Source organism: Poecile atricapillus, chromosome 5, assembly GCF_030490865.1.
Source record: "Poecile atricapillus isolate bPoeAtr1 chromosome 5, bPoeAtr1.hap1, whole genome shotgun sequence".
NCBI classification, from domain to species: domain Eukaryota; kingdom Metazoa; phylum Chordata; class Aves; order Passeriformes; family Paridae; genus Poecile; species Poecile atricapillus.
In genome coordinates, this window is record NC_081253.1 from 40754926 (window position 1) to 40782324 (window position 27399).

At 44.5% G+C, this 27399-nt stretch overlaps 1 protein-coding gene across 2 annotated transcripts; it reads left to right on the top strand.

Moving 5' to 3' along the window:
- Positions 1-26710, top strand: TRAF3IP1 (TRAF3 interacting protein 1). Of its 2 annotated transcripts, none has more exons than XM_058839658.1 (15): positions 1-240; positions 1035-1103; positions 2446-2607; positions 3443-3583; positions 3728-4210; positions 4866-4943; positions 9320-9395; positions 11336-11434; positions 13119-13200; positions 13474-13557; positions 13868-13979; positions 14492-14528; positions 15056-15132; positions 24634-24857; positions 26303-26710. In XM_058839658.1, the coding sequence occupies exons 1-15, from the start codon at positions 67-69 to the stop codon at positions 26460-26462; spliced, it is 2058 nt and encodes a 685-aa protein (XP_058695641.1). In that variant the 5' UTR covers positions 1-66; the 3' UTR covers positions 26463-26710. The 2 variants fall into 2 exon arrangements, with proteins under 2 accessions (XP_058695641.1, XP_058695642.1); XM_058839659.1 differs by having other exon boundaries at positions 1-189.
- The last annotated feature ends 689 nt before the right edge of the window (positions 26711-27399 follow it).

The following is a 27399-nucleotide window of genomic DNA, read 5'->3' on the forward strand; positions in this document are numbered from 1 at the left end:
CCGGTCTCGGTCCCGGTCCGGTCTCGGTCCCGGTCCGGTCTCGGTCCCGGTCCCGCTCCCACCGCGATGAACGAGGCGGTGTCGCGGCAAACGCGGGAGACTCTGGGGCAGGTGATCCGCAAGCCGCCGCTCACCGACGCGCTGCTGAGCAAGCCGCCCTTCCGCTACCTGCACGACCTGATCTCCGAGGTGGGGTCCCCCCGGGCTGGGTGGCAGCGCGGGGGATCCCCGGTGTGCTGTGTAAATCACGGGGGAGTTGGGGCATTTCTGGGGTTTGGGGTGGGAAAGGCGCGTGTAGTGGTAGGAGAATGGAGTGAGACTGACAGAGGCAGGGTTATTGGGATATTGGGAAGGAATTGTTCCCTGTGAGGGTGGGCAGGCCCTGGCACAGGGTGCCCAGAGCAGCTGGGGCTGCCCCTGGATCCCTGGCAGTGCCCAAGGCCAGGCTGGAGCCTGGGGCTTGGAGCAGCCTGGGACAGTGGAACATCGCAGAATCAGAGAGTCACTGAGGTTGGAAAAGCCCCCCGAGATCACTGAGTCCAAGCTGTGCCCATCACCTTGTCACCAGCCCAGAGCACTGAGTGCCACGTCCAGATGTTCTTTGGGCACCTCCGGGGATGGGGACTCCACTCCAAGGCCTGAGCACCCTTTCCATGAAGAAAGCATTTCCTGCCACACACACAATTGACTTTACTTCATTTATCTGGTCTTTTATTATTTATTTTAGTAAAAAAATCCTTCTGATTTTATGTAATCACTGGAAGACATCATCTCTATTGAAGGGCAGTTGGGGCAGGTTATTTTTAGGGTATAATTGGGAAACTGAAACAAATATGATAATTGAGGAGGTAAAAATATCTCTTAATTGATGTTTTATCAGGATAAGGATTCCAAAATCAACTTCCTTCAGAAGGCCATTGATGCAGTTGTGATGGTGACAGGAGAGCCACTGTCAATGAAACCTGTGCCACACAAGATTTGTTGAGCAGAGGCTTTAAATGTTCCTAACTTACCCCATTTCTTCTGTTCTTTAGGTGATCAGAGTAACAGGCTTTCTGAAAGGACTTTACACGGATTTTGAGTTGAAGTCAGATAATGTCAAGGTGGGCATGGGACTTCCTTATTTATTTAGCTCCGAGTGTTCTTTGCAACTTGCCACAAGGTTTTTTTTCTCTTTTCTGCATTCAGCACCAAGAACGTGATGTTATTTTTGTGAAGAAGTTGTAAAAGCTCCTGCCTGTGGGTTATATTATGCATTCCATGGGGTGAACACCTATGGATTTGTGCACAGATAGGTTTTAAATAATCTTGTGGTCTCTCAAGAGAATCTATGGCCCTAAACTTATTGCTTTATATATTTGTGTGTGTATAAATACATATACAGGTGATATATAAATACATACCTTACATATCGTTTTTTAATATCCCAGGACTAACCTGTCTAGGATTTGCATTCCACAGTAGCTTTACTGCAGTATAAAACTGGCTGATGGCTGAAAGAGGAGGTTAATGTTATTACTGAAAACTCCTTTTCTTACATCCAAGGGTTACTTTACTCTCTGTTTGCTGCTTTCCCCTGATTTTTGGCTGAGCTGATGCTGAGTTCTCCAATTCCAACCTGATTTGGGAGCTTTGGTTGCTGATTCCTGGCAAGCAAAGCAGTGTTTGTGTGTTGCCACTTAGGCAGCTGATCCCGTGGTGTTTGTTTAACGTAGCAACTGAAGTGTGAGCTCTGGAAGCCTGACTTCTCATCCCTCCAGCCAGTTCTTGCATGTTTTAGTTGCTGATTAATGCATGTGTTTATTTCTGTGACTGCTCCTACCCCTGTCAGGATAACTAAAATTAAGTCATTTATAATCAAATTGTTGTTTGTTTTGGTTTTTTTTTGATAGTGTCCTTGTTGACTCAAAAAGCAAATTTCTTAGCAGTTCCTGATCACATCTTTGTTGCATCTGCATGCTGCTGTCTTTCTGAGAATTTCTTTCATAAGTTTCTTTCACAGCCCATGAGTCTGTGGGGTTTTCCAGAGATCAGGCAGAGGAGATCAAAATCCTGGAGTGTAGGGGAAAACGTCTCAACCTTAAGTTCCTCTTCCCAAAACTGGTCGGGAGGAAGACTTGGCTGCTTCCTTACTGTGATCTCTCTTGGAGTTGTAGAAGATCAGGAGAATAATTTTTATCTGAGTAATCAAGAGGAAAGAGCTGTAAGGAGGACTGAAATCATCAAAGTTCCTTATTTGTGAGGACTTCTATAAAATTTTAATTGGCTTTACTTCGTTTATCTGGTCTTTTATTTTTTTTTACTTCTGATTTTATGTAATCACTGGAAGACATCATCTCTATTGAAGGGCAGTTGGGGAAGATTATTTTTAGGGTGTAATTGGGGAACTAAAACAAATATGATAATTGAGGAGGTAAAAATATCTCTTCATTGCTGTTTCACCAGGATAAGGATTCCAAAATCAACTTCCTTCAAAAGGCCATCGATGCAGTTGTGATGGTGACAGGAGAGCCACTGTCAGTGAAACCTGCACGGGTTGTGGCTGGACACGAGCCCGAGAAAACCAATGAATTCCTTCAGGCAATTGGGAGGTGTTGCTTAAATAAGGTGGGACAGAGTTATTCAGATTATATGCACACAGCAAACAGGGACAGGTGGAGAGGGAATGGCCTCAGGCTGGGCCAGGGGGTGCTCAGGGTGGACAGCAGCAGGAATTTTCCCTGTGGAAAGGGAGCTCAGGCCTTGGCAGGGGCTGCCCAGGGAGGTTTGCAGTGCCCATCCCTGGAAGTGTCCAAGGAACACCTGGATGTGGCACTCAGGGCTGTGGGCTGGGGACAAGGTGGGGATCAGTCACAGGCTGGACTTGATGGCCTTGGAGGTCTTGTCCAACCCAAATGATTCTGTGCCTTAATTACTCCTCTGCTGTCATTAATTGCACAGTAGAGACCCTGTAATAGCAATAACAGCAGAGAGAGAGTTCATGATCTTTAGCAAGAGTTTGAGCCAACTTCCCACACAAATGCATTCTGAATATTAAGGATTTTAATGTTCACTTTATTTGTTTGTCTTTTAATAACACTTATTGGATTTGAAGCACAAAATGAAGCCTCAGAATCTTTAAAATTTTAGGGTACAGACACACCAATTATACCCTCAGTTTCTCACCTTTGACTTTATCTCCTTTCAGTCAAATCTATTAATCGTGGAATGAAAGTAATTTTTCCACTTTGTTTTTTTTAATTATGGAAATTCAATAATGGGGAAATTTGATAACTGGTTGAAAACAACTGCAGGGGCTGTTGTTACACAGAATTATTGCATTCTTTCATGAAATTATTATGTTTTTACACTGAATTGTTACATTCTTAAAATAATAATTAGTGCATTAATTATTTAATGAAGCAGTTTGTTCATTTCAGTGGTGTTTTTCTGTTCCTTGCAGCTGTCCAGTGATGCAGCTGTAAAAAGGGTCTTGGCTGGGGAAAAAGCTGATATTAAAGGGAAACCTCCACCCTCTAAACCTCGAGATAAAGAAAGCAGAGAGCCCAAAGCAGAAGAACAAAAAAGCCATAGGGATAAAGAGGTATCATTTGCATTTTTGGGGGGTTACAGGGGTACCATGATTTATTTGTTTGGGGTTTTTTTAGCATTTTTGTGTTTGTAGAGTCACTGTGGGGTTGAGTTGCCATGTGTTGGAATTAATTTTTAGTGTTTGCTTTCTTTTTAGAGCAGGAGAGACACTGAAATTAAAGAGAGAAGCTCCAGCAGAGACAGAAAACCCAAAGGAGATTTGAAAGACAGCAGAGAAAGAGAAAAGGAGAGGGATAAGCAGAAGAATAATGAAGAGAGGCACAAAGACCCTGAAAGAGACACCTTGAAAGAAGCAGAAAAACAAGAGCGGGAGAGAAGCAAAAGCAAAACGACCAAGCAAGGAAGAGAAACAGAAAAAAACAAAGGAAAAGGAGACCCGGAGCGAGGAGATGACCTCGGGCATGATAAAGGACAGGGAAGAGAGACAAGACATGAAGGAGGAAGGGAAAAGGACAGGCTGAAAGGAAGAGACAAAGACAAGGCCAGGGACAGAGAAGGAGACAAAGATAAGACCAGAGAAGGAGAGAAAGACAAAGAGAGAGGGAGAGGAAGAGATCGGGACAGAGGAAAAAATGGGGAGCATTTCAGGGAACATGGAAAGGAGAAAGCAGAGAAAAAGGTAAGTGGAATGTTATTTTGGGGAAGAACTTGCCCCATGCTGTGGTTGGGACTGTGTTCCAGTGGCCTTCCATGTTTGCATTCCTGCTCATTCAAGAGGAAGGGACCTCATTCCAATCCCCTGCCATGGGCAGAGACACCTTTCACTGTCCCAGGCTGCTCCAAGCCCCAGTGTCCAACCTGGCCTTGGACACTTCCAGGGATCCAGGGGCAGCCACAGCTTCCCTGGGCACCCTGTGCCAGGGCCTGCCCCACCTCCCAGGGAGGAATTCCTTCCCAATATCCCATCCATCCCTGCCCTCTGGCAGTGGGAAGCCATTCCCTGTGTCCTGTCCTGCTCCAGGCCCTTATTCAATTCCCCCTCCATCTTTCTTGCTGGCTCTCCTCAGGTGCTGGAGGGCCTTCTCAGAGTTGGAAGTGGATGGTGTTGAAGGTCTGTTCCAACCCAAACCTGGGTCCCAAGTCTGGGATTCAAGGATTTTAAGTCTTAAACTGCCTTGAGAGCCACCTCTTCATTGCGTTCCATTTTGTTATTCTTCTATTTCCTCTTCCTCTAAATATTTCCCATTCGGTCATTCTATTCTGTTGGTAGAAATTCAAGATTGATGGACACCCAAATGCTTCTCTTGGATCTAAACCAGTTCATTTCTTTCCAGCCCTCAGATTCAGAGGAATCCATGCTTAGAAAACCACAGAAGCCAACTAAAGACAGCAAGTGCCAGCCAGACACTGAGGTTAGTAGTGGAGGAGGTAGGAATATTCAGAGTGTTGCATTTTGATTTGGGAATCCGCTTGAAAACAATGGAGGGTTGAAATGTAGGGAAATGTCAAGTTTTAGGGCTGGGAAATACATGAGATAGATGTTTCCCTGGATTTTTGGTTGTTTATTTATTAAAAATTTCTCTGACCTTGGACCAAGGAAAAAAAAAGTCTACTCCATTTATTTAATTTTGCAGATTTTATTTCTGTGTATTGATGTTTTGGACACTTAGGATCGCAGACTGGTTTGGGTTGGGAGAAAGCTTAGAGCTCATCTCTTCCAACCCCTTGCTGTGAGTTTTCTTTGTCCTCAGAATCTTTCCTGGAAAGCTGATAGGGTTTTTGTATTTATTTTTGAATTTTAGCACAAGTTACTGTTTTGGAAAGAAACTGAGTCCAGTGTTGTTTCAGGGTCCATGCTTTGCAGCTGGAAGAGCAGCTCAGTGCCCCTGCACAGAAGCTGCTGCTTGTGACACCATTGTGCCTCCATCTGCTGCTTCCTGATGACCTGAGGCAGTTTGGGGAATTATGGAGCCACATGGCCAAATGTTTAAAGAGGGAGACTTCAGTCAATGAACCTACACAGGCTGAGGAGAAACAAGGCAGGATCCCAAGTCTAGCAGGAGTCTCTGTACCCACTGACATTGTCTTGTCTTCCCCATGAGATGACAAATCTATGGCTCTTCCTTGACTCTTTAAGTTATTGGCAATGGGAGGGAGAGCTTATAAAAGAGGTTTTTATTTTTAGCCTCCAGCAAATATTCATGGCCAAGTCAAACTTCCTGCAAATTGGGTCCCTAATGGAAATTCTGAGCCTCATCCCAAACTCTCGTCGTGCTCTTGGGCACCAGAATAATGCAGCGGGGCAGTAAATTTTCATTTCCCCTCCTAAGTGCTTTTGGGAGGGATTCCAAGGTTTTGGAATTATTACCTGAAATCCAGATGGCATTCCTGCCTCTGCCTGCTTGTGTAACAGCAAAGGCTGCTTGTTTCTGAGGTGATGAAAACACAAACTTTAGAGCAGAGTGTGGCAAATGTCATAATCTTAAAGCTATGGAAGGGAGAGGTGACATGAAAATGTGCCCAGTGAATTTTGGGAGCTGAGATAGCTGCAAAAAGTGATTTAGAGGGAATTCCAGCAGGAAATCATTGGGAATTACGTCTGCTGGACTAGGGTTGATCTTCTGGTCCTCACAGAAGTTTGCCAGCCTTTATTTCCAGGGATTTACCCTGGTTTAACCCCTGTGGCTCCACTTGAGTCACGTGGCAGGGAAACAAATGTATTCAAAAGCAAGCAAACAACTTTCTGTGCACATGAAGGACATTGAATCATATTTTGTGGTCTCTGCTGCAGAATTAACTAAAGCAACTCTCTTTAGCTTTTTCTATGTATTTTTTCTATTGATAGTTACTGGATACATATATATATATATTCACTGCAATAGAAGTGAAACAGTTCGAGGCAGTACCCAACAAGTCAGCCACTGTTTTTTTCTCCTCAGGGTTAACCTATTTTAACTTTTTACAGCATTTAGTTTAGAGAACAGATCAATTTAGATTTTTTTTTTTTAAATATTCTACAAGTACAGCAAAGCTGTCACTTCAAGTTTAGTCCCTGGCTTTGCTTAATGAGATTTTCTCTATTCATGCAAATCTCAGTTTTTCTTGCTGCTAATTATCGACACCAGCTTTCAAATCTGCTTAAGGCTGACTTTTTTTTGTAATTTAAATGTATTTTTCTGTTGCCAAAGAAACTCTTTGTGTTACCCAGTGTGCAGTAGTCATCACATGGGTATCCATAATTTTCTGGAGCTAGAAGAAAGCAGGGATAAGTAGGAATTAAGAGACATTTGGCTACCACATGGCAATCAGAAGCTGCCTCAAGGCTGGCTCTTGCATCCCGCAGTTTAGGATCAGGGTTGAGTCGTGTTCTGTTCACTCTCAGTCCATCTCAAGATAAAAATCAGATTTAAAATGGCCTTTTGGACATTCTAAATGATGAAGATCATTATTATTTAGACTTGACAAGAGGTGGAGGAGGTCACAGAGCATCTGGTGCTGGTTGTGGCCACAGAACAGGTAAATAATTTCCCCCCGAGGCCAAACACCTTGGAAAAGTCTCTTCCATGTTTCCCATGGCAGCTGGAACTCTTGGCTAAAGCTTTCTGTAATATCCTGTCACTTCTGACCACTTGCAGAATGGGTTTGATTTTTGCCCTGCAAACTCTATTGCTCTGGAAGTGGTCACTTAAAGCAGCCTCTAAGTCCTGCCTAATGAACTTCTGTTCATCTTGGAAGTTATTTTGGTTATGTAATGAAACTGTGGAATTAAAAAAAAAAGTCAGCAGAGAGAACCATTCCATGGAAATCTGCAGGAAGTGGTTCAAATATTTCTGTTCTGGAGCTGGGAATGTGCCTCTCTCTTTGGTGTCACTACATCAGAAATCCATCATTTAAACTTGCTTTAAAAACAGAGATTTTCCTCATCTCTTTGTGTTTGAGAAGTTTTAATTTGCAGAATCTAATACCAATAAAACATCATCTTGCAAGACTTTAGGTGAGGAAAAGATAATTGGTCGATGTTTTCCTAATAAGTCTTATCAGCACAGCACTCAAGTTGGCCTTAGCAAGTGGAGATCTTTCCTTGTATGTTGTTTTATTTATATAAAATTGTACCTGCACACTTTATATTGCAGAGATGGAAAAATACCTCCTGGCACTGTGGATTTAATTAGGAGAAAAGTACTGTGGAGGGTTGATGGAATAAAACTGCTGTTCACAGACTTAATTCGTATTTATTATTAGAGAACCATCAGTAGAGCTGATGAATTAGAGGGGGAAATCACAGTGGCTTATTTTATAATGAGCTCTGAAACACTAGCAAATGTTTTCTTCTGTCTTGAAGTGAGATTTGGCCTCTTTAAAGGTTAATAATGAGGACAGAGCAGCAGCCTGGATGGTTTGCAGAAGGCTCTGGATCGTCTCCACGTGGAAACATAATTACTCAGGCCTGGGAAGCGTGCATGCATCCATCAAGGATTCCACTGTAATGTGTTTTTTCCAGGATGGTGTGAGATGAAGTGTAAGATTTCCCTTTAATGGCTCCAGCGGCTGCTTTTCAAAGCCTTGAAGGGGAATAACCTCTTTTATCTCCCTTTGGAAAGCCCCCCAGTCATAAATATCGTGGGCTTTCTGTTTCTGTGTGCTGCCATAGCGGGTAAACGTCAGCTTTCACCCTGCACCTGCTGCACCAGGCTGCACATGTGGCTCCACAAAAATCCTGTTTGTAGCCATATAAATAAATGACCAAATCCCCTCTTGCAGCAGCCTCAGCCCCTCTTGCCAGCTCCCTCCCCACCTGTGCTAATAATGACCTCACCCAGAGAGCTGCTGGGGCTGGAGTGTGCCAGATGTGCTTCTGACGGGGTTGGAGCTTTCTTTTCCCTCCTTCCGTGGTGTCGGGCTTGCGGAGGTTATTATGAAGAATTAAAATTAAGATGCATCACTTGAAGGTTGGAATTCTGCCTGGTTTTCCTTAGAACATGCCAGAATTTCCTAAAGAGGAAAACCACTTCCTTCTGGCGGAAGGTGTCCCTGCTCTGGGCAGGGGGTGGAAGGGGATGAGCTTTAAGGTCCCTTCTACTCAAACAATTCTTTGATGGCATAAAAATGGCAGAATTTGTGGTTCTCAGGTTATCAGTAGAAACATTGGAGGTCTTTTCCAACCTTTATCATGATCAACAGGGCTGACAAAAAGTCTTGGATGAAAACTGCAAAAAAAGAAAAGCACATAAGGAGGAAGATCCCGGGAGGTGCTAAGCATGTCTCAGGATTTTGGGTAATAGGCAGGATTTTTATCCAGGGAAGTTGCCATTTAAATAATGGACTGTACAAGCTTGGTAGTGCAATTTTTTCAATCCTTGCTTCTGTTTTGGACTGAAGTCTAAAAGGTTTTGCATCAGGTTGAAGAGGAGCTGTGTGTCTGATGCAGCTGAAACACAGAGGTTTGAGAGATTGTAGGAATCTTCCTCCTTATTGTAACCTTTTTATTCCATGGGGTTGGATACTCTTAGTTTGGAAGTTGTTTTTCCATCAAATAAGTTCACGTGAAAGAAAATATCTGCTATTCACCCAGGAAAAAATATCCACAGGTTGTGAGGGAAACAAACTCAACATAAATGTGTGGATCAATTATTAAGTCAATATTTGATATCTGTATAATACTAAGAAAAGCAACACAAGGAAGTAAATTTTAGATATAATGATATAATATTTAAATCTACTGTTATATAAATTTGTGGGCTTTTATTTTTTTTTGTTGTGTTTTGTTTTGTTTTGTTTTGTTTTCCAGAATGAGACTCCTGAAAGAATATCAAAGCAGCCTTCAGCAAAAGGATCAAGGTATCGCTCCAAGCCCGGAGGAGAAGGTAACCACAGGGAGGATATTGTTATTTCTGTCAAATATGCTGGAGGGTTATTGAGTTGGAATAGCAGAAATACTTAAATATCCTCGTTTATGATTGTCAGGGTTTGGTTTGTACTCCCAGCCTGCATTTGTGAATCCAAGAGGCAATTTTGCTGCCTGGATTTGGGATATAGGAAGTGAGACTCGGTTCTGTTTGCTCTCATTCTCCGTGCACAGTTGCAGATACAAATTCAGCCTGCTTTTGGTATTTTCTGTGTAATTACTGTCTAAATTACTCTCTAAATGAGCCTTTAGACTTGTCTGCAACTATTTCTGACATTTAACATTTGTTGAATGTTTACAGCAGAGCAAAGTGAAGGTTTGAGCCTTGAAATGGCTTTAATTTGGTTTAATAGGCAGTTGGGCCAGGCTTTCCAAATATATTACTTCTCTGTGGAGGTGCTTCCTTGGAATTATGTCACCAACTTTTGTAGTTCAGCCTTTAAATATTGTATTTACACACTGCCTGGAACATGGATTGTCTTCAGGATATCCCAAATATTGCACATCAGGAAGAAAGGAATCTTAGCTTAGCACTGCCATCCCTTTGTGTAGGAAGCCAGGAAGAAGAGCCTGGAGAAACTCCTGGATAAAGAATAAATGTGGCTGGTACCCAGAGCTCAGACAGCAGCAGTGGAACTGCAATTTCTGTCTGTATTTCAGTGCCTTTCCCCCTCCTCTTATTTCAGTGATTGAGCCTAATTCCCTTTCAGTGCTTTGTGCCCCTGGTATTTTAATCCTAAAGAAGAAGTCATTGTACACAAATCACGTTAATGTCTCTGTTCAGAAGATTCAGTGACACCTGTGAGTTGATGCCTGTTAAAACCAGGCAGTACTGGTTAAAAATTGGTGCTGTTTAGACTAATGAAGATCTTCATGCACTTAATTTTCCAGTCTCATTATTATTAATCTATATAGAGAGATGGTGTGTTGCTGGGTATCTTCCCAAGCACCCATGTGGTTTTTGGATTTCTGTTTTAGGTTTTCATGTGTCTGAGGCAAAATACTGGAGTTATAGCAGTCCTGCTTGCAGGATAATGAATAGCCCTGTTTGGGCACCTTGAATACCGTGGAAAAACGCTGGCACTTGGGATCTGAATGTGTGTTAATTTAGGAGCCTCATTCAAGTTGGTGCCAGAAAATAGAAATTTTGATGTCACATCTCTTGTGCTGTGAAGTCTGAATAATTTGGCAGCTGAAAAATCCCTGTCTGGATTCCATTAAAACTTCAGCCTTATTTTACTACTCAGTGATCCTTAGCTTATCCTAGAACTTCTTTTATTTCCCAAGATTTCAGTGTGATTTGTTTTATATGGCACTAAACTGCAGTGACCAGACACACACCATTTATGGGATTATCCCTTTAAAACCAGAATCTAGTTTTCCTGGTAAGTTTAATGCATGGAATGACTTTAGGGTGAATATTTTAAAATATTTCTCCTTCCCTGATGCAGCACTTAAATTTTAGTTTACCAGAGCCAGGAATATTTTGGGGCATTACCCCTTTTTTTTTGACACAGTGGGGCTGCCATAGGTGAGTAATCCAGAGGGCAGGAAAACTTTCTGGAGCTGTGCTGATGCATGTTGCACACTGGTGATTATGATCAGAGCTTTTTATTTTATCTTCTATTAATTGGAAATAAATCAGTGTACATCAGGAGGGAATATCTCTTCTCTGTGGGCAGATAAATTATAGAGGTTTATGCTGAATATTTCAGGAGTTCAGTCAGCACTCATTTGAAAAGTCTTTGTGCACCTTGAATGTGATTTATTGACACTGAAGAGGGTTTATTAAACCAGGGTAGCCCTTAAATAAATCCTAGCAGGTATTTAGTTTGGCTTTTTATTTTGAATTTTTATTGGCTCTTGGGTTTCATTTGGCCATAAACTGGTTTGTTACAGGAGCTGTGGACACGAGGAGTGTGGCAGATTGCATTTCAGAGGATGGTGCTGCTGAGCTGCAGGAGAGAAATGAACCAGGCCTTGCAGAAAAACAGAAAGGTAGGGAAAGTGCCATGGAAAGCCCAGCTGGAGCATTTGGGTCAAACCAAGCTGCACAATGATGTAAGGAGGGTGATTGACACTTAATCCAATGGCTGCCACACATTTTAATCACATCTGATTCATATTCTGCCTTGAAAAACGCCCTTCCCCTGATAAAGGAATTCTAATTTCTTTTTCCTATTCTTCTTCGCTATCCTTTTCCAAGAGGCAGATGCTGCACCTGAATCCCTTGGTGGCTTGTTCTCTGTAAGAAGTGAATCTTTGCACGTTGCCTTTTTGTGCAGCTCTTTGGGAGTCTTGGTGTTTGCATTTTACAGGGTTCCAGAGGAAAATTCCACCATCCCTGCATTCTTACTCCTCCATTTCCCCCCCGCCCCAAGCTGGATATAGCTCCCAAGACATGGATTTGTATCCAGCTACAACACCCATGGAGCCATGGAAGCAAAATGCAGGAGGAGGAGCTGGAATTGCAGCAAAAAGCTGCATTTTTGTTCCCTCCAGATCCACATGCTCAAGCTGCTTGGCAGAATGGATCCCGTGGATGTGGGAGGTGTTCCCAGCCCACCTTTTGGCCTCCAGGGCCTCTGGCTGTGGCAGCCTAATGAAATATGGATGGATGGCCAAGACATTTGTGTGACCTTCCCCAGCTGGCAGAACTTCCCTGCAAATTCCCTTGCATCTCTTGGAGCTGGCTTGTCATTTGGGATGCGTCTGGGATGGAAAATGAATTCATGTTATCATTGGGGTGGATGTAAGAGGAGTACCCCCAGGTTCATTATTGATTTGGATTGGATCCCCTGCTGGTGTAAGAACCAAATATTCTGAATCAGAAGAATAATGAAAGTTGGAAAAGATCTCCAGAATCATCAAGTCCAACCTATATCATCGAGCTCAACCTTTATTTTATTGACTGATCTTGATTTTCAGCTTTATTCACCAAGGCACTGTAAACCCTTCATTTTTAGGTTCAGGACCTTTAAGTTCCCAAATCCAAGCCATTCCATGAGCCCAGGATTATAAAACATTGTTTATTAGCTGAAATAAACTGATTTTCCTGGATCTTTTAGAGCACTATTTCTGTCTGCTTCAGTTATATTTTGTTGCAGAGCAATGAGGCTCTGTATCCCAATTTTCCTGGCCCTGGGAGTAGTTCCCAGGTTCTGGATGTAATTCCTGTTGTGTGCTTCATGCCTGACTTGATCAGATTGCAGAATAAATAGAACTTTTCTGAAAAATCAATGTATTTGTCATTTACAGATTAATTTGCCAGAGACTCAGTAACATTCCAGTGACAAAAGAGCAGCATAATACATAGCTGAAAACTTTAAACACAAAAAAGTGCTTTTTAATAAATCAAGCCCTTCTCTAATACTTTTTGTCCTTTTTCTGATGTATTATGGAATCTTCAAACATAATTGGACTGTGTTTAGATGCTTTGAGTAGGCTTTACTCAAGGAGTAGCCACCACCTCAACCAAGAATCCCAGTAGGGGAAGGGAAACAAAAGCATTGAGTGAGATGACGTCATTTTCACAGAGGGGGGATTTTTGCAATATTAAGAAACTTATGAAGAATTTTAACTGTTTATTTCAGTGCAGTGCTAAGATTCCAAACACTGTCATAAAAACCCGAGGTTTTCCTAGCCCAGCTAAGCCCCAATTTTATGTTGTTTTGTTTAATAGAAAGAGAAGAGGAGAACATGGCTCCTGAAAAGCCTGGAAATGGGGAAGCACCTCCTGATGTCGCACCTCAGCCTGCCCAAAGGTGTATTTCCATCCTTTATTATGTTCTTAGTCTATAAACTGTTTCCATGGGATGTTAGCAACATTTTTGAGGAGAATATTGCATTCCCTCTGTGCATTCCCTAAGGATGGGTGTTATGGATAAGGTGAACTTGCTTTTTAATTTGAATGTTTGAATTTTATTTTTTTTTAATTTTTTTTTGGCTCAGCAAAGGCTTGTGTTGCTGTGTGAAATGAAATGTGAAATGTGTGAAATGTGAAATTGATTTTTTCCCCATTCCCACTATTATTCCAGGCGGATTCCCCGTCCTGGCAGCGCAAGGCCAGCACCTCCACGAGTGAAACATCAGGAGAGCACTGAGCTCTTCATCCCAGAAAGGTGAGGGATGAGGGAAATGCAGAGTGGATGCTCCTTGGAGCACACCCTTCCCAGCTCCTCTGGCTTCACCAGTTTGGGGTGGTCACCTCATGGTGGGGACATGTGGAATTCCCATCCCTGGAGTGTCCAAGGAAGGCCTGGACGTGTCACTCAGTGCTCTGGCTGGGGATTGCTCACAGGTTGGACTTGGAGAACTTTTCCAGCCTCAGTGATTCTGGGGTTCTGTGATCTTTTGATGGCTTTTAGTTGAGTTTAGTTTATTCTGGATAGATCTCAGTATTTCCATTCATTCCCCTTGTGTCCCTGGCAGGAGCAGCAGTGCCAAAACGGCCCCAAACGTGATCAGGGAGCAGCAGGATTCTGATGAGGAGGATGAGCAGTTTGTGGTGGAGACAGCAGTGCCCCTGCCAGAGATGCCAAAGGTCTGCTGCTGGTGCAGCTTACTGAACCTTTTTCCCTATTTTGTTTGGAATGTCCAGCCTGGAGAAGAGAAGGCTCCAGGCAGGGCTCAGAGCCCCTTCAAGGGCCTAAAGGGGCTCCAGGAGAGCTGGAGAGGGACTGGGGACAAGGGATGGAGGGACAGGACACAGGGAATGGCTCCCAGTGCCAGAGGGCAGGGATGGATGGGATATGGGAAAGGAATTGTTCCCTGAGAGGGTGGGGAGGCCTCAGGTTGCCCAGGAAAGCTGTGGCTGTCCCTGGATCCCTGGAAGTGTCCCAGGCCAGGCTGGATGGGGGCTTGGAGCAGCCTGGGACAGTGGAAGGTGCCCCTGCCCATGGCAGGGGTGGAATGGGATGAGCTTGAAGGTCCACCCAAACCATTCCACAATTTCCTGCCTTGTTGAGCTATCCCCCAGCTGAATATTTTTGAGTAGTTCCATATTGCAGCAATGCCAACTTTTTTGCAACTAAAGCTCTCTTCCTGCATGTGTAGGAGCCAGAAGTGGAGCTGGGTGAGGATCAAAAGCATGGTACGTTTGCTTTTATCTATATTTATAGAGATCTAGAATCAACCCCTGGGTTTAAACCAAATGCTGAACACTTAAAATGCTGAACAGAGCAGTAAAATCCCTCCTGAGGGAAGGGGTTTGCAACGTTTGCAGGAAAACCAACTTATTTACCCAGGCTTGTTTTCCTGTGCAGCTGGATTGACAACTGTGTTAAGGACACATTTTCTATGCATCCTCAACGTCAGCAGGATTTAAAATTCTGCATAAAGCTCATGAATTAAAGTTTCCTCAAGTGTCAGGTACAGCTTGTCAGCTCTGAGATACGAGGCTGGATTTAAAGACAAGTTCTAGAAAAGTTTGGGAGAAAAAAGGTCAAATAACAAATACCTTGTGTGTCAGTGTTTAAAATACAAAATAAAATGCTGATTATGTTGCTCTAAAAGTTGTCTGCATTGAAAAAACAAACCAGATGGGTTTTGTTTTATTGACTGAATGTTTAAAACTGTTTAGTGTCCACCAATGCTTAGAAAAATCTGGTTTTTCAACAGGTGGGCTGGTGACAAGAATCCTAGAAACAAAGAAGGATTATGAGGCATCACAGAAATCATCCCAGACCACAGACAGGGTGAGGTGGCAATGGCCTTCAAAGAACTGGGAGATCAAATGTTGCAATTGTGACCTTTTTCTTTGCTTTGAATGTGTTTTATTCCAATTATGATCTGTCGTGTCTTGTTTTGCTCATGTGATTTTTTTCCCACAGTTGAGAAAGGGAGGGTGGGTTTTGGTTTTGCTGGGTTTTGCAGGGGTTTTTTGCTATTTTGATCACTTAGAAAGTGTGTGGGAAGGATCTAGCAGTGCTCACAAACCAGAAGCAAAAGCTTGTACCCCCCATATTAGAGTGTCTTCCTCTTACAGTGGAGAGCTCTAGCTTTGTCTGCCTTGCAGAGCTCCTGCTTTGAGAGGCAGCCAAGGCTGAGATGGACCCTTGTGATCCCTTGGCCCCATGGAAAATTCCTAAATCCATTCTGATGTGCTGGGGAGAGGCACTGAGACATTGAAGTGAAAAAAGTTTCATTAAATTAGACAAGTATGTGATGTTTTGGGGAGGTGAATGCATTTCATGAGTTCTTATATCTTCCAATCACATTTAGTTTAATCTTAATTCAGTATTGTAGGGTTTTCCTACATTTCCTACAATTCTTTTCAGGAATGGTCTGTGGTGTTTGAGACCAGCTGTTCCCAGAGCTCTGTGAAATCAGTGGTGATTCTTGAAGACTTCTGAAGCAGACTCCTGTCTGCCTCTTTTGGCTTTTCCTTTCTTTTCCAGCACGTTGGGGTGGCAGATGTGACTCTTGGGGGAGTATCCTCCTTTCTGGAGTTTGGGATTGGCTGAGATCCAGGCCTAGGAGACAGTTCCTTTTGTGTATTTCAAGGGCTGGGGTTGATGAGCCCAGGTAGGGTTAGGTGGGATTTGGGGAAGAAATTCCTCCCTGTGAGGGTGGGCAGGCCCTGGCACAGGGTGCCCAGAGAAGCTCTGGCTGCCCCTGGATCCCTGGCAGTGTCCCAGGCCAGAGTGGATGGGGCTTGGAGCAGCCTGGGACAGTGGGAGGTGTCCCTGCCCATGGCAGGGGGTGGCACTGGATGAGCTTGAAGGTCCCTCCCAGCCCAAATTCCTCTGGGATGATTCTGTACCTGAAGAAAGCAAATCCTTCTAAAAAGAAGAAGCACCTTTAGATTGCTGCCCATGATCTGTTGGGAGTGGTTTTAGCTTTATCCAACTGCTGAATTGCATCCATTTGTTAGAAATGCACTTCTTGTGGTCTCTGTGCTCACTGGAACACCTCTGGCTGTTTGGCATGAGTTTATCCAGCGGGAAAATTTGCCTGCTTGACGAAATTCTGCCTTTTGAGAATTGTTTGGAGACAACGAAGGGTTCTAGGTTGAATCTGCTGTTTCTGCAGCAGCTCCAAAGCTCATTCCTGAGCTGGCACTTGAGCCCAAGCCATGCTGCTGTCCCTGTTCCCGGGTTTCTAACTAGATGGTGCTGTTGGATCATCAGTCCCCAGGCTCAGTTTAGGAGCAGCATTAGGAATTCATTAATGCTGTTGCTCAGCACTCCCTCACTGTGGGCTGCCCTGTTTGGTGGTGTGTCCTGTCCAGCACTGGGCATGGGACAGGATGGAGGGGGAGGATTCACACAGTCACATGGATTTCAAGCTCAGGAAACTTCCTCTGGTGTCTGTGCTGAATTTTCAGGTTGGCTTTTTTTCCTGACTGTGAGTAACAAACTAAACCAGTCCCTTTTTGACCCCTTCACTATTTTTAAATGGCCAATTGTGACCCTCTACAATCACCATTGAGTCCTATCCTGGTTTTCAGCCCCTGAAACATTCATTCAGTGCTTGTTTGGCTTCTTTTGCACTCTGGAAGCCCTGCTCTGCGTTAGCAGTGCCGAGAATAGACAACTCATTCTGGAAAAAAACCTGCTGACTTCCTAGTCCATCACGTGGAAACCTGCCCAAGCTCCTGGAATACCATGGGATCGCCTGTCCAAGCAGCTGGCTGCTACTGCAGGAGGTTCCTTTGCTGCTCCTGCTTTTCAGATTATGGTGTGGAAGTGCTTGGGAACCAGAGAGGGAGTCTGGTTCTCCTGAAATTATGATCCACAGAGAAATGTGGTTCTCCTGGAATTGTGATCCAGAGAGGAGTCTAGTTCTGAAATTGTGATCCAGACACGAGTGTCATTTTCCTGAAATTGTGATCCAGAGAGAAGTGTGGTTCTCCTGAAATTGTGATCCACAGAGAAATGTGGTTCTTCTGAAATTGTGATCCAGAGAGGAGTGTCATTTTCCTGAAATTGTGATCCAGAGGGAAGTGTAGTTTTCCTGACAGCAGAATTGAATGGAAAAGATGATTAAAAATGCTTGGAGTGTGTGACAGGCACTTGACAGTTCAGAAAATAAGAGTTGGAGACACGATTGAATCCTGGGAAATGATTTTAGAGAATGGAGTTGCTGTGACAGTAAAAGTAAAAAAAACCCAAATTTCCAATGTGGCCTTGCCTCTGGGGATATTTCTCTGTTTATTTAATCTGTTTTCCATCAAACTCCCCAGGAGAAATGTCTTCTGCATTGGGGTACAACTGTATTCCAAACTGTGTTGTGCATCACAGAGTGAAATTAAGGGTACTGCCATATTTTTGCAGTAAGGTATCCAAAAATCCAGTGAATACTTGAAAGAAAACTGGCTTTGGGAAATTGCATCTTCCTTCTATCTGTCTCTAGAATGTTCATCCTCCCTCATTTTATTAAACAATTCAATACATCCAAATGAAATGAAATATTTTCTCACTTCTATTCATTAGTCTTTAAAGCCTTGATCTGCTGCCAGTTGGGAAAATGAAGAGGGAAGAAAATAGCAGGCTGAGTGCTGCAACTTTTGTTTAATACATTATTAGCTCCAGTATTCAGCAAAAAAAAATGATCAGTGGGTATACCTGATTTATTGGGGATTAATCAACCAGAAATGAGGTGAAGTTGGTGGATTAATACTTAATCCAAATGTAACACTGGTGCCCTCTCAGGGATGTTTCACACCTTCCAGCTGCTGATGGCTGGGGAACATTTATTTATGTTAAAAACATTCCTCCAAAACCCTTTCTGTGCTGTGTTTCCCAAACATGCATTTGCTTTTTGAGGAGTTTTAATAAAGGAAAAGAAGGGAGAAGGAAGGAAAACTGGGACTTTCATCATCTAGGTTTCGCATGTGCAGAAACTTAAAATAATATACACAATTTTGAGGTCAAACAAAGAGGTCACTCTGGAAATACACAAGATTTTTGCTGCCTTGATTAGCTGTGTTCAGCCTAACAAATTCCTAAAAAAACTTCCTAAATGTATTTGTTTAGAATCTAAGCCTCTAATGTTAACCAGAGAAAGAAACAGATGTTCCATTTTGTATTCCACTTCATTTATTTGACGTGTGGAAAAACGTAGGCAGGTTATTAAATAGCTGAAGCAAGTGGGGAGAACAGAATTCCCATCTTTGCACTATCCAAAAGGGCTTCAGAAAAGCAGCGGCTTGGAGGCTTCTGGGAGGAACAAGTGGGATTGAATAGCTCAGCACCTGGGCAATATTAACTTGAATTAGCAGTGTGGTACATTATGCACTTAGAGCTTAGGACAGATCTAATCAGTGCTGATTCTGTTTGTTTGAAGAGCTGCAGGTCATTGATTTTGACATTAAAAAATCACGTTTTTACATTAGAGCTCTGGGTGTGCCCTCCAGTCCATGCAATTAATGTGCTGTGTTAAGCAGCTGGAGTCAGAAATCCCATCATTTAGGTGTTTGGAGGAGGCTCATCATTCCCACCACAGCATCCTGCCAGCTTGCTGTGTCCTCAGGAATGCTGACAGGGAAATGGAGGAGTTACCTATGGAAGGGTTTTCACCTGTGTGACATCTCTGCTGATGCTGATGTGACGCTAACTCAGCGGGAAATCGCGGCTGCAGGCCCAGAGCTCCTCAAAAGCAGGATTTTTAATCCAGCAGCTGAGCAGCACAGGAGCTCAGGTGGGGAGGGAGTGTATGCTCCAGGCTCCTCACACTGCTCCCAGCTCGCAGGGAACAAAAATGTGGCCCCCAAGCAGTCGTGCTAGAAGCTGTGAACACAGGAACAAGGCTCTGGCCACTCTTGGGATAATCCTGGTGTCAGAGCTCCTTTGTGCCCCAAACCACAGAATTTCTGTCCTGTGGGTGCAGTATAAATCCAAGTGAGCCAGCAGATGGATCTGTGGACACAAAGGATGTGTAAAAGTGGTGAGACAGCTGTGGTTGCCCCCCAGGAGGGGTGCAGTGTGTAAAGGACACAGCACAGGGCCTGTCACATCTTTCAAGGTGCTGGGGCACAGCCTGGGGGGAGGGAAGTTGTTTAACACAAGGAGCAGGTTTATTCCAAGTCCTTTTTCACCAGGAAAGGCTGCTCTTTTGAGAGGAAGAGGTTCTGCACACAGGGAGTGTGAGGAGGAAGGGAAGGCTGGACACAATTGGCACCAGTGTGGCATCGTGGGTGAATTAATGTGCTCTGCTGTCACTGATTACAGCTGGAATAATCTGGCTTGTCTGCTCTGACTCAGAATTCACAGGGCTGGAGCCCCTCTGCTCTGGAGCCAGGCTGGGAGAGCTGGGGGTGCTCACCTGGAGAGGAGAAGGCTCCAGGGGAGACCTCAGAGCCCCTTCCAGAGCCTAAAGGAGCTCCAGGAGAGCTGGAGAGGAACAAGGGATGGAGAGACAGGACACAGGGAATGGCTCCCAGTGCCAGAGGGCAGGGATGGATGGGATATTGGAGAGAAATCCTTCCCTGGGAGGGTGGGCAGGCCCTGGCACAGGGTGCCCAGAGAAGCTGTGGCTGCCCCTGGATCCCTGGAAGTGTCCAAGGCCAGGTGGGACATTGGGGCTTGGAGCAGTCTGGGATAGTGAGAGGTGTCACTGGAATGGCAGGGGTGGGACTGGATGGGCTTTAAGGTCCCTCCCAAGTCAGACCATTCCATAATTCCATGATTTTGCTTTGTATGCTGAATACTGCCCCAAATGCAGGAGATTTTGGGAACTGACTTCTCCCCAGGAAGGCAAGGTGGGTGTGTGGGCTGGTGTGGGTGTTCATCAACAGGTGAACATTCCAGCTCTTTTTTTTTTGGAAGGATTAAATATGAACTGAAGGGAAAACCACCACCCTCCAAAAAATAGAAAAAAAAAGAGGAAGAAAGAGCCATTCTTTTATTTTCTTGTGGATCCTTCCAGCTCAGGAGCAGGTCAGACTGAGTCTGGGAAATGTAGTGATAAAGAACATTGTGTCTCCAACTCCTTGGCCTGTGCCTGAACCCCATACCTGGCATCAGCAGAAAAAGCATCCTGTTCATTTGAAATGCTTTAACATTTACTGTTTCCCCCCTGGTTCTGTGAAAGAGTTTCTTATGGGGATCCCTGGTGGATAGTTACAATCTACTTAAAACACAGACTCTGTAAAAACCAGGAAAAGAAAACACCATTTATGATCAAAAAATATATTTTATACAATAAAAAAAAAAGGCCCCACCTTGTTGGTTTTGCACTGGATATATCCCAGTTACTTGTCCAAAATGAAGTTTGTGCCCTCTCTTGTAGAAAGAGGTGGGGGGAAATGGTGGAGCTCAATAAAATTGTGATTACTTGGGTCTGTTTTCCTAGTGGGACATAATAATAGAGTTAAAAGGGGCTGCAGAAACTATTAAAATGCTTGATGGATGCTTGTACTAATTTGACTCCTATTTAAAAAACTGTTAATTAAAAAAAAAAAAAAAGAGAAACAAAGGGGAAGGTCTAAAAGTAAGCAAATGCTATTTCTTGAAATTCTAGTGGTTTCTGGAGCCTTGTTGATAATTTCCCCCTTCTTGATTAAAAGAGAAAATTCCTGCTTTCAGATTTCTCAGGTCCCTGCACCCAAGCCCACATTGTGTTCTGCTCACATTGAGGTAATGGGAAAAGCAGCCTTTTTTTCCCAGGAATCCAAAGTAAACATTTATCTTGGTGCCTTATGAAAAACATGGAGGAAAGGAAACGTGTTGGGCCTACAGAAGTGATCCAGCCTTTTATACAGGGATAATTTATTGATTCTGGGGCTGCTGTGAAAGGGGAGTTGGTTGAGGTGTAGGGCCTAATGAAAAAGCCTGGAACAATTCGGATTCTGGCATTTTTCTCCCGGCTGAAAATCTCCTGTTACGCGTTTGTGCAGAGCGAGCAGAGGTGGCACTCGGGGCTTGTACCGCCCACGTTGCCGGCTGTAGGGAACCATCTGCCATCATTCCCAAGATTTTAACCCATAGCTGCAACTCTGGAGCTGGGAACAGGCTCTAATGGATTTCTCTCCACTTGAATTCTTTAAAATCAGTGTGAGTTGGCAAAGCTCGAGAGTGTCACGGTGATAATGCTGAGCCTTGCAGGATGTGGAATCGTGGCTGTCCTGTCCCTGGAATGTCTGAGGACAGCTTGGACGAGGCTTGGAGCATCCTGGGATAGTGGAAGGTGTCCCTGCCCATGGCATGGCTTTGAGGAACTGGATGGGCTTTGAGGTTCCTTCCCACCCAAAGTTCTTCCTTCCCAGGTTCTGGGATCCTGGTAGCACAGGTGTTAATGAGACAAAGGAAGAATGGACGGTGATTTCTGACTTGTGGGATGAGGGACACAACGAGCCCGTTGAGCTCCTGGGCCTTCAGGTTGGGAACTCTTTCTTGGGAGGAATTTTTTCTTGGATTTTTCTTGAAACTTGTGAGCTCTTACACCACTTCAACATCATATGAGTGTTTCAAAGACACTAATTTTTAATTTTCTTTTTCTGTTTTTATTTTTAAACAAGCCTGTTGATGAACCTGTATAAATACTATTTGCTAGATTTTTATTTCAAATAGCATTTAATAGATTTTTAGTGGTGTTATGTTTCAGTTCTTGCAATACCAGTTGGCCTTGATGATCCTAAAGGTCTCCTCCAGCCATGACAATCCAGTAATTCCAGGACTGACTTTGGATGGGATAATATTTTCTCCTTTTAACCTCACTTTTAAAGTATTCAACTCCACAAAGAACATGCTGGAATTACAGGGACACTGGAATTAATTTTCAGTATTTACTAATACACTTTAAGGAACTGATTCATCAAAAATATTCCAATTTTTTTTTTTTTTATTTTGCTTGAGCTTTTCAAGCAGCTGTGTATTTTAGCCTGGAATATTTCAGATTGTGAGCTGGACCTGTGTTTACAGACCTGTGTGTTTGTAGATCCATATATAGATATGTTCTGTATCTAAAGCATACAATTCTGTCTCGCTTCTTTACTGAATTGTGGGGTTTTCATTTCTATTTTATTTTTTTATTTCTATTTTATTTTGATCCTATGCTTCCCTGTGGAGGGAAGTGTGGCTGCTTGGTCTGTCTAGGTATCATTACAAGAATGAGAAATAGAATCACAGAACCATTTTAGTTGGAAAAGGTCTCCAAGCCCTGGGGAACCCCACTGGTGACCAATCCCAGCTGGATGTGGCCCCATTCCCCTCTCTGGGCCAGTTTTTATCCCATGAAAACTGCACTTATCCAAGCCACAGGCTGCCAGCTTTTCCAGCAGAATGCCTTGGGAAACATTCCAAAACTTGGCATTTGGAAAGTAGAAGTGAAGCAGGTTTTCACACACCAACCCCCAGATAATGGCCTGGCTGAGTCTTCTCCCTTCTGAGAGAGCTGGATTTGAAATAAATTCCTTATTTCTTGGCTGAGCCTTTGGATAATGGATGGTGGGGAGGAGAGGGGTGAGGGCTTGGAGCACTTAGCCAAGGAAAAACAAGGGAATGGGATTTTTTTCCTGGGAAGCTGTTGGGTCTGATACAACTCTGCTGATGGACTGGACTTCCCAGTCTCATGTGGAAAATCCAGTGCTGTGGATTGAGCCTTTCCTCTGGCTTTGATGAGCAGAGAGTAGGAAAAGGAGTAGGAAAAGGGTCAGGATAGAGAGAGAAGGGCTTGAAACGCTGTGAGATTGCAGCTCTTCCATCCTAAAGGCCAACAAAGGCAGGGATGGCTCCAGGAGAGCTCTGGGTGCTGTGGTTCTGTGTGGTGTGCTGTGGAAACACCTGCTCCTCCAAACGGGAGCCAATTCGAGGCCGTGTTGTTTTTAACAGCTCAGCCAGCGCTCCTCAAGTGACTTGGACAGCAAAGGGACGGGGTCAGCAGCATTTGCCAGCCCAGCCCAGTTAATTTGCCAGCTCTAATTAAACCACTCAGACATAAACCCCCAGTAAAGTCAGAAATCCAGCGTTTTCCTGCGCCACGTGTGTGGCACAGCACGGGCAGCAGCCCCGAGCGAGGCTCAGCCTTCGGATCTTGGGCAAAGCATTTTCCTCAAACACATCTCTCCGTGTCCCCGAGTCCTCCAGCCAGCCCAGGGCTGCTGAAATGTGCTTGGCAGGAGGCCCTGCAGCCTCCAAGAAGCCAGCTGAGCAAACAGCCCCTGGCTCACACAGGAAGCCAGGCAGCTGGGAGGAGGGCAGGAGGGGACAGCAGGATGGATTCCCTGTCCCAGCACTGCCACCTCCGTCTTTAGCAAGAATTGTGTCTAGGAATTGGCTCACCCTCTGTTGGGGTGGCAGGGAAAGGCCTTCCCAGTTGTCTGGCATGTAATAAACAACCAGAATGACTTTAAATAAACTCTACTTCAAGCTCTGTGTGTCTGGGTTTGAGGATTTGACCTGCAGGAATGTTGGAAAGAAAGAAAAACAAGGTTGTTTTTTCTGTGTGGGGGAGAAAATCCCAGTGGGCTTTTCCTTAATGGCTTTGCCGGAGTAAGATCATTCCAGTGTATTAGCAGTGTGGCATCACTTTGCTCTTTTTCCAGCATCCTTTTGCTCCTGCTGGCTTTGCCACTGGAGCAAACCCTGAGTTTGACTTGCAGTGAGCTGAGAGGCCTCAGGAGCTGCACCAGAGACTCTGCTGGCTGCACATGAGGGAAGTAGCACAAGCCCAAATTCCTTTGGAGTAGTGAAGTTTATGGAGGCCACACCTGCAGGCTGTGTGGTTTTCCAGCCGTGAACAGGAGTGTAGCAGGGGATAACCACGGGCTGTTTCAGCTCCAAAGTGCTGTTGTTAGGAGCAGCATTAGGAGCTGGAAATCCAGATATGGAGAGTGGAGGGAGAGAAGCATCTCGAAAGGGCTGATGCAGAGGACTTTGGGATGGGTTGGCACAAAGAGGAGGCTGTGCCCTGGAGCTCCCACACAGCAGCAGAACTTGCTGCTACTTTCAAAGCTTGCCCAGAGAAGCTGTGGCTGCCCCTGGATCCCTGGAAGTGTCCAAGGCCGGGTTGGACAACTGGGGCTTGGAGCAACCTGGGACAGTGGAAGGTGGGACAGGGGGTGGCATGGGATGAGCTCTGAGGTCCCTCCCAACCCAAACTATTCTGTGATTCCACGAAGCTTCTCTTCCATTTGAGACTGTCATAAACACTTCTCCAGCTACTTCCCAGTTTGCAGTCTCCAAACATCCATCATTCAGCCTGCAGCAACAGTTTTCCCTAATTCTGATGCTTTCCCTGTTCGTCCCTTTTGTTAGGAGAAGCCAATTGTCTCGGAAGCATCCAGGAAGAGGGAGAGAGACTTGGTAGCCAAAGAAATCGAGAAGTTCCAGGTGTCCATTCAGACTGTGTGCCAGAATGCCTTTAGGCTGGGCAGGATCGTGGATTACATCCAGGAGGACATGGATGCCATGAGGAACGAGCTGCACAAGTGGCGCCAGGAGAACAGGGAGCACGCGGAGGCTTTGCAGAGGGAGCAGAGGTGAGTGGGGCCAGGGGCAGCTGGGGTTCTCTCTTGAGGCAGATTTTAGGGGCCCTTAAAGCTTATACTGAACCCAGAGCAGGGCTGGATTCCTAACCCCCAGCCTGCTCTTTGTGCCATGGATTCAGTGTGTTCTGGTGTGAATGGCAGTAGTTGAGACAGCTTCTTTGGCCTTCCTTGTCTCACCTCTGTGTCTTTACTCTCCTTGAAAATAGAACATCCCTTCCAGCTGTGTGTGCTGTGATCTTAAACATGGGGTAGAGATCCCATGTTCGGGATCCATGTTTTTGGAGCCATACTAAGCCCAGAGAAATTTGCTGCTCCCTGAATCCATGTGCAGAAGCAGCATGGAGGGATTTTTAGCTGAGCCCTCTCCTGGTGCATGGCAACATGCCAAATGTGAGCCCCACATCAGTGCAGTGAGGCACTTCCAGTCCTTCAGGAGAGGATTACAGAGCAGCAGCCGTGAAGAAAACAATGCTTCCTACATATCCTGGCATTGGGAAGCTCATCCCTGTTTGCTTTGCTTCTGTGACAGACACTTGCAGGGTCCCAGTGAGGGAATACCCGTGCAATTCCTAGCGATGCCTTTGGTGATTTATGTGGTGGAAAGGAGGGGAAAACCAAATGATTTGGAGATCTGGACTTTAGCTGGTGAGCCCTTGAGTGACTGGGTAATTCAGAGTGGCAGCAGGTTCCTGCAGACTGGCATTTCCTCTGGCTGTCCAGTGTCCTGAAGATGAGCAACATTATGGAAGGGGACACATTTGTTTGAAAACCATTTCCTCATTCCCTTAAGATGCAACCTGTGTTCATTAATGTAGGATTTATGAAATTTCCTGTTAGTGTCGCATTGCCTGTCCTTGTCAGCAGCTCCTGATGGCTCCTTCTCTGTATCATGGAATCATGGCATAGCTTGGATTGGAAGGGACCTTAAAGCTCATCCAGTGTCACCCCTGCCATGGCAGGGACACCTCCCACTATCCCAGGCTGCTCCAACCTGGCCTTGGGCACTTCCAGGGATCCAGGGGCAGCCACAGCTTCTGTGGCTCTTGTTCCAGAGTTTAGCAGAAAAACCAGATGAGCCAAGAAGAGATTTTTACTGTTGAATTGTAGGTGATCTCGTCAACAATATTTACCTCTATCCATATTATTAGCTTTGTCTTTCTGCTTCTTGTTCCAAACTTTCTTTCAGGAAGGGTGGGAACAACTTAAAGGCCAGGCTGGACAGGGCTTGGAGCACCCTGGGTGTCCCTGCCCAGGGCAGGGGGTGCAACTGGATGGGCTTTAAGGTCCTTCCCAACCCAAACCATCCTGGGATTATGTGATTCCATTAAATACTTTGCAGACTTTCAGGTATTGAAATGTACTTTCTTGGAGGATGAAATAACCTGAAGCAGCTTGAAAGTTTCCAACAACATCCTGCTTCTTTGTGTCTCTTCCAGCATCACAGACAGCGCTGTGGAACCACTAAAAGCTGACCTGGCTGAACTGGAGCAGCTGATTAAAGACCAGCAAGACAAGATCTGTGCTGTAAAAGCAAATATTTTAAGGAATGAAGAGAAAATCCAAAGAATGATTCTTAGCTTGTCTTCAAGAAGGTGAAGAAGAGGGAAAAGAAATGGAAGAGCCTTGGGACTCACTGACTGACATTGCTACCAAAAAACCAAAACCCAGATAGCAGATATGCCTTGTTCAGATATAAAATGTTTAGGGACCAGAGCCCTAAAGATGATATAAAAACCCCATTGTTGCATTGATTTTTAGATATTGATGTTATGCAGGGTTAAATTACATTCATTTGAATGCTCAAGTTGCAGAGCTATTAAAATAACTTGTTTGTTTAAATGTGAGCTGCTGGTTCTCACTTCCCTGTCCCTCCCTGGCCACTTCTCCCTTCATCTCCTTCTTATCTCCCCTGAAATTCCCTCTGAGCACACTGTCCTGATAAAAAGAACTCGTTTTCCCTCTTAAATGTTCCAAACTCCTGCAGGTCAGAAGGTTCCTGAATCCTGTTCAGGGCTATCAGGAATCTGATTAGGACCAAGTGAAAATGCAATTCAAGCATCACCACATAAGGGAGCTGAAGTGTTTTATCTGCGCAGGTGTTAATTCCATTTTTATTGCATATGTTCATTTGGAAAGGATTAATTTAAGTACCTGTTTCCTCCCCAATGTGTGTCCTTGTAGCTTTTTCTATGGGAATAATTCCACTGATTTTTCTTTAGTGAACTGCAGATGTCTGGAGTGTTTTCCTAATGACCCTTGGAGTGTTCTGCCCATGAGAGTCCAGCCTTAGTGATTCCTAAATCTGCAAAGAGTGTTAGTGCAGACACAACTGTATGACTCTGTGCTGGGTGCAGAGGCTTTAGTCCCCTGCAAGGCTGTTGCCAAGGATTTTATGATGTTGTTTGGGTCATGGGTGAAATGTTAGTGGCCTTGTTTTTCCTTCCTTGATTGGTGTATCTAGTTTTTTTGGGTTTGTTTTTTTGGTTGGTTTTTTTTATATTTTTTCTTTGTGGTTTCTTTATCTGGTGTCTGG